Genomic DNA, 8,009 nt, shown 5'->3' on the forward strand with positions numbered 1-8,009 from the left:
ACATTTTGCCATGCGTAACGCGAACTGTCAAACTTTGTGAGCGTTTTTCTCTAAACATCGAATTGATTTACGGGTGCCACGATATCTCGAGATGGGATGGACCAAATTGGCTGAAATTTGGGGCGAAGACTCCCAAGACATACCCCGTATGCATGACGAAGCCCGATTTTGAAATTTTACTTTTTAAAAAAATAAAAAAAAATCCAAAACAGGCGATTTTGTATATGAAAAACATAAAAATATTTTTATCTTTTTTTCAAATAAACTTTTTTTAAATCCGCCTTCGTCATGCACACACAACTATTTTAACGAGTCTCCACCAATATTTTGAGCCGATTTAGTCAAAGCAGTGTTGAGATTCAAAAATGATTTTTTAAGCGACAACTTAAAATAGTCCCTTTACACATGTTAACCCCGATTTCGTTTTGTTTACCTTCTTTCGCGCGTAAAATTGCAACCCTCTGATAAAGGACAGTCAGACATTGGTCTGATGTCGTTCGTAAGGAATGTTTTGGGCAGTGATTGGATGGTCCAACGTTCTGCTACTGTAGGTCATCATGATTTTGAAAGTGGCGCTATCTAGGCGGATGGTGCACTAGGGTGGAATCTAGTTATATGAGAAAATTAAAAATGATAAAAATCCAATCAGCAACACATTTTCTGGTCCCTTTTAGGGTCCCTAACAACCTCCCAAAATTTGGGAGCGATTGGTTAAGCCCACGATTGGCGCAAGTAATGAAATTTGTATGGAAATTACTATGGGGAAATTCGCATTTTCACATTTTTTAATTTACAAAATTCATGTATTATTATTTTATGAAACTAACACCGTAGAAGTGTAGCCCTGGATGTCCTGAACAACTCTTCCGAAGAAAGTATGGTGCTAAAGTACTTCATAAAAAAGATACAGTGTTTTCAAAAGTAGTGTATTGAAATAATCAGTGAAACTCAAACTTTCTGCCAACATTGCCTAAGGAACCACTAAATGCAAAACAGACATGTTGTTCTTATATCTTGATTAACCTTACTTAAAATCGATGTGAAGAATTGTTTAGAAGACATTATTTTGTTAAGTTGCACCCAAAATCCTCAAATAAATTATACAGTCGACTCTCTGGCTGTCGATCTTCTCGATATCAATATTGCTCCTGCTGTCAATAAATTTTTCAGTCCCTTCAGTTTGCATACTTTGATTTTCTTCATTCCTCAATATTCTCTTTTGTTCGACGACCCTTTTCCTCGACGGTCCCTAGGAACATTATTGAATGAAAATTATATTCTGGCTATCGATATGGTTACGTGTCATGGCCTCCAATGATGTGATTATATAGAAGCGAAGTTTTACGAACATAAGTTTGACGTTTGTGCTGTGTTCCGGTTCGAAGTTGTCTCCATCTCTTATCCCGAAAATGTCGCCCCGGCCAGATACTCGGAGGAAACTAACGGTTTTGACCGTTCACGAGCGGATGAAGATTATTGAAAAGCACGCAGCTGGCTGGAAGATCGGTGCAATCTCGGAAACTTACGGCGTCCCTCAAAGCACCGTGTCCACTGTCGTCAAAAACAAGGAGAAGTGGATTGCGATGCAAGACAAGGGCAATCTTCGAAAGCCACGAGCCGTCTCGAACGAACGCCTTGAAAAGGCCATGAAGCTGTTTGTCCAACAAGCGCGGGAAAACAACCTGCCGCTTTCCGGGATCATGATCCGTGAAAAAGCTAAGGATTTCGCCTGTCAGCTCGGCTTTACTGAGTTCAAAGGAAGCGCCGGCTGGCTCTCAAAGTTCGCAAAACGGCAAAATCTTGCGTTCAAGAAGCTCTGTGGCGAGAGTGCCAGCGTTGATACGAACATGTGCGACGACTTCAAGCAGAAAACGCTGCCGGATCTGGTTCGCGGCTACGATCCGAAGGACATTTACAACGCTGACGAAACTGCCTCGTTCTATAAGTGCCTCCCCGATAAAACCTACACGATGCAGAGTGAGGCGTGCCACGGCGGTAAATACTCCAAGCAACGAATCACCGTCCTGTGCGCCACCAACATGGACGGCTCGGATAAGTTACCGTTGTTGGTGATCGGTAAGAGCAAGAAGCCGCGTTGTTTTAAAAACGTGAAATCTCTCCCCGTAATTTACGAGAGCAACTCGAAAGCCTGGATGACTTCACTCATATTTGAGAAGTGGTTGAACGATCTTGACAGGAAGTTTGGAGAAGAGAATCGGAAGGTGCTGATGTTTGTCGATAATTGCACCGCTCATCCCAAACGCCTTCAAGACAAGCTGATAAACATCAACTTGCAGTTTTTCCCGCCCAACGCGACTTCAGTGCTGCAACCGTTGGACCTTGGAATCATAAAGAATCTTAAGCATTACTACCCAAGTAGCAATTACTGTTGCCAAGCCTTATTTGCAACTAATTCAAAACAATCCAAAATTGCTGTGGCAACATTTACGCAACACTTCTGGAGACAAAAAAAGCGCACTGCAACGAAGCGATTGGCAACAATCGCCAGATAGTTGTAAACGTGTTACAGCAACGTTTCTGATGCACTGTAGTCAAATCATGGTGTTGCAACAATGTGACAAATATATTGCAAATATGTAACCATATTGCTGAAAATTTGGGTTGCTTGAAATGAAACGTGCAACCGAAATGGTTTCAAGCGCAACAAACTTGTAATTAAATTCTAAATAAAAATGTTTCCACTTTTGTATCGCTGCAAAACAAAAATGGATAAGTCTTGAAAAATGATCGCACATTATTTTCCTTTCCCAACAAACAAAATCAGTTTTGTTGAATGTATAGAAGGTTTATTTCTATTGCCATTTCAAATTTACCGAGTAAAATTGCATTCTACTCATAATTATTTCATGCGCCATCAAACTTGTTAAAATTTGCTATCTATTTTTGAAAAATTTCAAAGGCAATATTAAAAAAAAAGTTAGCTGATATATGTAAAAAGTGTCTGAGTTCTTATTCAAGCTACTCAGAATGTCGATTATCATGCCAAAATTATAAAAAGTTGGATTAAATAGCTGTAAATTGATTATTAAAGTCATTCTTTACTTTCACCATCATGGCGCTTCGTATGTGCAGGGTTGTATTCAGGAACCTTCATGAAATGAGCTATAAGTAAATGATTGTTATTAAATTCTATTTCATTAGGAACTAAGGATAAATTAAAATATGTACCGTCATCTGGAGTAAAACGGGACAAATAGGGTGAATTGGGACAGATGTTGTAGCCTTGTGAATGCATAATATTTGGATATTTTTGGTTAATTTCGGATATAACGGTCACAAAACAACCAAAATAGTGTATCGTTTTTCAAACTTCAAGCTTTTAAGTGCTCTACAAACTGATGTCCCTATTCAGACTGTAGTCCCGATTCGTCCCAGTTAACAATATCATAAATCACTATGCGCAAAATGAGGACTAAACCAATTGCTCCCAAACATTGGGGAGTTGTTTAGGACACCAAAAAGAACTGAAAAATTGCTGTGCTCACTAAATTTAGACAACTTTGTTATTTCAAACAATCATATTACACCCTATTGCCCCACCTTCCTTGAATATCTGGGCATGCTAGTGCTTTAGGGAGTATTTGGTCAAAATAATCAGTTTTGCAACAGTGGTCCACATTGCAAATTTCAATGAAAATTGATTTTCCTAAAATGATGCTGTTCTTGAGCTTTGGTGTCTTGATAAGAGTTGTTGAAAATAGGAAAAAAACAACTTTTGGCTTTGTTGAGATAAGAGTGGTTTACGATTATCCTATGTTTTATAAAATCTAACTTTTCAGGATTATTTTTGGTTTTTTTTTTTCTCTCCTAAAAATTTGTTGGGCCTGACAATTTAAGTAACTTTGTCGAAGACACCATAATTTTATCTCAACTTAGAGTTGAAAGGTATTGAATGACAAATCAAACCTGTTTCAAACGGTTCTGATCAAATAAGGCCTGCATTCAATGGGAAAGGGTTTTTTTTCCTCTAAAGCAGGGGTGACCAAAGTATGGCCCGCGGGCCAAGCGCGGCCCGCAAGGTGATTTTTTGTGGCCCGCGGACCCGTTTTGAATTATCATGTAAAATGGTCTGAGATTTTATACTTTTTCAAAATAATGGCTTAATTAAACCATTTTTATGCTAATCTTCTAGTAAATATCATCAAAACTTTCATCAAACATTTTTGGAAATTCTGGCTTTCAGGATAAGGCAGACAAAATGTTGACATCGGAGGAATAAGGCTTTTCCAAGTATTTTACAAAGTTTTTTTTTCGACATTCCTCCTCTCCCTCCATTATCAAAATTGGGTCAAAAAATCATGGGCATAAATATTGTTTCAAAAAACTTCAAAAACTGGAAATTTAAGTGCAATCATCTGAAATCAATTCAAAATGTATAGATGATTAAATGTTTTTTTGCTAAAATGTTTTTTTTTGTCGAATATTACATTTTTTGAAAATAATGATTGCAATTCAACTTTACGGGTGCTTAAAACATTTTCTAACATTTTTTTTTGTTGAAATGTTGAAATTCTGGCTCTCAACAATTTTTTATTAGTCACACCTAATATAATGATAAAATTACGCTGTTACATGAATTTTGCAGATTACATGTCATCATTTTCGAATTATAAAAATACTATAATTTTTTTTAAATTGAAAACACAAGTACTTTCAGTGAAAAACATTTTGTTTAAACCGTCTTATTTTCTTATTTTGTAAATTTGGCCCGCAAGCTCATTTGATCTTCAAATTTGGCCCATCCTCCAAAAACTTTGAGCACCCCTGCTCTAAAATCTGCTTCTTTCGTTGTCCCGACGCAAAGAAAAGGCTGCTTTAAACTCAAAATTCAACCATTTCCCTCATTTCAAGGAGCACAAGGTTCGTTTTTCAAATTGTGACAATGTGTAGAATAGCAAAAGTACGATAAAATTTAACATGCTCAACTGTAGCGCTAATTTTGGTGTGCTTTTTAAAAGTCTAGTTTCAGATGTTGTCCCGTCACGCTACATTTTTATTTCGTGGGAAGTACTGGTACAACATTGATCAATTTACATGACATTTTTATGTAGCAAAATCAATTTTCGTTCAAATATATATTGCTTATTGCGAGATAAAATCTCTTTTCTCCATCGCTGTGACTGACAGCCGCCGAACTACCGCTGTGTAAAAATCAGCAGGTTGAACTGAAATTCAGCGTTGATTTGGCTGTCAACCTGATTTGTTTTGAATATTTTCCAAAAAGTCAGCAGAAAACTAAAGGCAACCTTTGACAACAGCCAAAAATTTGTTCTGCGGCTGTCATGCGGCCATTCTTCTGCGGTCATATCAGCGCGCGTGAACTCTAATTATTAACGCCCGCGATAATATATAAAAAGACATTGGTGTGTTCCTTCTATGGTTTTACTGCCACAGCAAAACGCAGAAAAATCATTTTTCAAATTTTTGGAGCCAATTAATTGGTCCAATAACAAAGGTTTATCGTTCATCCCTCCCAATTACGTCCCTGTTATTTGCCGTTCCAACAAATATTCAAAATATTTGCTGTATTCAGATAATGTAGCAAAAACGTTTCAGATATGTTGCAAACACTTCAAGCTTTCTTTTGTTTTGTGTTATGTTGTGGTAACATAATGGCAACAATAATTTCACATTTTTTTGGTAATGTTATTTTAACGTTGTATTTATGTGTCCACCGCAACAACCCAGCTCCTGCAAATTTGCTTTGTGCTAGAGCTGTCAAACAAAACAAATTGAAAAAGTCAACCACAAGGTGTATACAACCAGACATAGAAGTACAAAAATTGTCGTGTTTTAGACTAGTTTCTTTGTAGGTTTATGTTACTTTTATTCAAAATATAGAAAGTTATCATATATACATTGGTTGCTTCTGATTTACAAATGTAGCACGCGGTAATCAACCGATTTCAAACGTTGTTCCTCCAGTGCAGATCTCACAACGACAAAGTGCATCTGTCGGTTAGGTCGGTTTTGTTTCTTCTAGAAATTGTCGTCGCACAGCAGCTGCTTCTGCTTCTCTTTCCGGACGTTGTGCTGTCCTAACTTGTCCTGCTCCTGTTTTGGAACCGGTTCTTAATCTTCGGTTCCGGTATGCTCCGGAAACCTCTGTTTTTCTGCTGCTTGGTGATCTATCCGATGGGGAATGAATGGTCCATTCCGTCCTCGTCATTCCGAGCGTTTTTCAGTTTCTTCCTTGCATTGCGACCGCTGGGTTTTGAAACGGGCCGTACTGAAAGATTCCTTTCTGGAGGAAACGCAATACACAAACGAAACTTTCCAGTTGGAAAAATATTTAAAAAAAAAATCCGCGAACACTCAATCATTTTTCTTTTCAAGCTTCCGACTAAACTCTGCTTTCTTAAATATTGTTATATTTTTGTTGCGAAAACGTTGCAATAGCTATTATTTCAAGAGCATTTGTTTTCGAGTCTAAAACGATGCTTCACTGAGGAAACGTAGCTGAAACATAGTTGTGACATATTTGGCATCTAAATATAAGATTGTTGTAGCTTAGCTTTCTGATCCCTTGTTGCAACTTATTTTGAACTTAGTCAATTTGAGCATGTTGCGCATTGCTACTTGGGTATCGCTACTCTTTGGTTAAGCGCAGATTGGATGAAATGGAGCAGAAAAAGGTATTTTTTTTAAATATTGAATGAAAAAAAAAATTTATTTAACTTTAACTTATTTAAAGGATTTCTCCGACATAACCGTTCTGGATGCGATAAAGTGCATGTCCAGGAATTGGGCAGCGGACGTGAAACCGTCCACTATCGCCAATTGCTTCGCCAAAGCCGGATTCGTCTGTCCGGATGCTGATCAACAATGGAATGAAGACATCCAGGACGATCTTCCCACCATTACAGATGATATGATGGCGCACTTGTCCGAAGGTGTCTCATTTTCGGCGTATTGCAATGTTGATGACGATTTGACCACTGCTGAGCTGATGTCGGACGACGACATTCTCGAATTCGTTACTGAGCCAAAATCAGTAAACGGGGAAGACGTCGAAGATACGGAAGCCGACCCCCAACAGCCAATGGAAGTGACCAGCAGCATGGTTCGTAACACGCTGGGCGCTATGAACAACATTCTGGCGGCTACTGAAAATGTTCCTGCTGAAATGTTTGGAATTTACTATGCGCTTGAACAGTTTCTTCAGCAGAAGTACTGATCGATTTGTTATTGTTGTTGCTTTCTGAATTTATGAACGATTAAATAAAATAACTAAGCTTATTATTCACAAAATTAGAAGCAGTTTTATTTATAATTGAATGCGACCTAAGAATACATCGAAGATTTAACTAAACAATTAATTACCTTTGACTTTGTTTTGCTGACAGCTGTACTCCACTTTGCTAATTTACAGTTTTAATCTAGTACTCATTTCGCACTGGTTCTATAATTTGATAACTCTTTTCCTCGACGGTCCCTTCAATATTGACAGCCAGAGAGTCGACTGTATTTTTTTGAAAGATTCCGCTTGACTTGGCAGTGTTGGCAAAAAGTATGTTTTTTCCGAGTATTTCGAAATGAAATATGAAAAATCTCTTGAACGATCTGTAACTTTTGTTAGAAGCAATTTAGCACCATACTTTTACGGTGTTAGTTTCATAAAATAATAAAACATGAATTTTGTAGAATCAAAAATGTGAAAACGCATGTTTCCCCATAGTAATTTCCATACAAATTTCATTCGCTTTGCGCCAATCGTGGGCTTAACCAATTGCTCCAAAATTTTGGGAGGTTGTTTGGGACCCTAAAAGGGACCCAAAAAATGTGTTGCTGAAAAAATCAATTTTCGATTCCACCCTAATGGTGCACACCCTAGCTCTTTTCAACGTAATTTGGTTTGAATTTTTACACACGTTTTTGAATGCTGTTCGTTCAATGATGTTCATCTGTTCTCTGTGCTAAAGGTATTGTGGCACTCGTAAATCAAATCGGTGATTCGAGAAAAACTTTCACGAAATTTGGACAGTTAT

At 37.6% G+C, this 8,009-nt stretch overlaps 1 protein-coding gene across 1 annotated transcript; it reads left to right on the forward strand.

Annotated features, from left to right (window-relative positions):
• The first annotated feature begins 1,030 nt into the window (after positions 1–1,030).
• Positions 1,031–6,600, forward strand: LOC128093106 (tigger transposable element-derived protein 4-like). Its single transcript, XM_052708814.1, has one exon. It carries the CDS (start codon positions 1,410–1,412, stop codon positions 2,511–2,513), a length of 1,104 nt encoding a protein of 367 aa, XP_052564774.1. The 5' UTR covers positions 1,031–1,409; the 3' UTR covers positions 2,514–6,600.
• The last annotated feature ends 1,409 nt before the right edge of the window (positions 6,601–8,009 follow it).

Source organism: Culex pipiens, chromosome 2 (assembly GCF_016801865.2).
Source record: "Culex pipiens pallens isolate TS chromosome 2, TS_CPP_V2, whole genome shotgun sequence".
NCBI classification, from domain to species: Eukaryota; Metazoa; Arthropoda; class Insecta; order Diptera; family Culicidae; genus Culex; species Culex pipiens.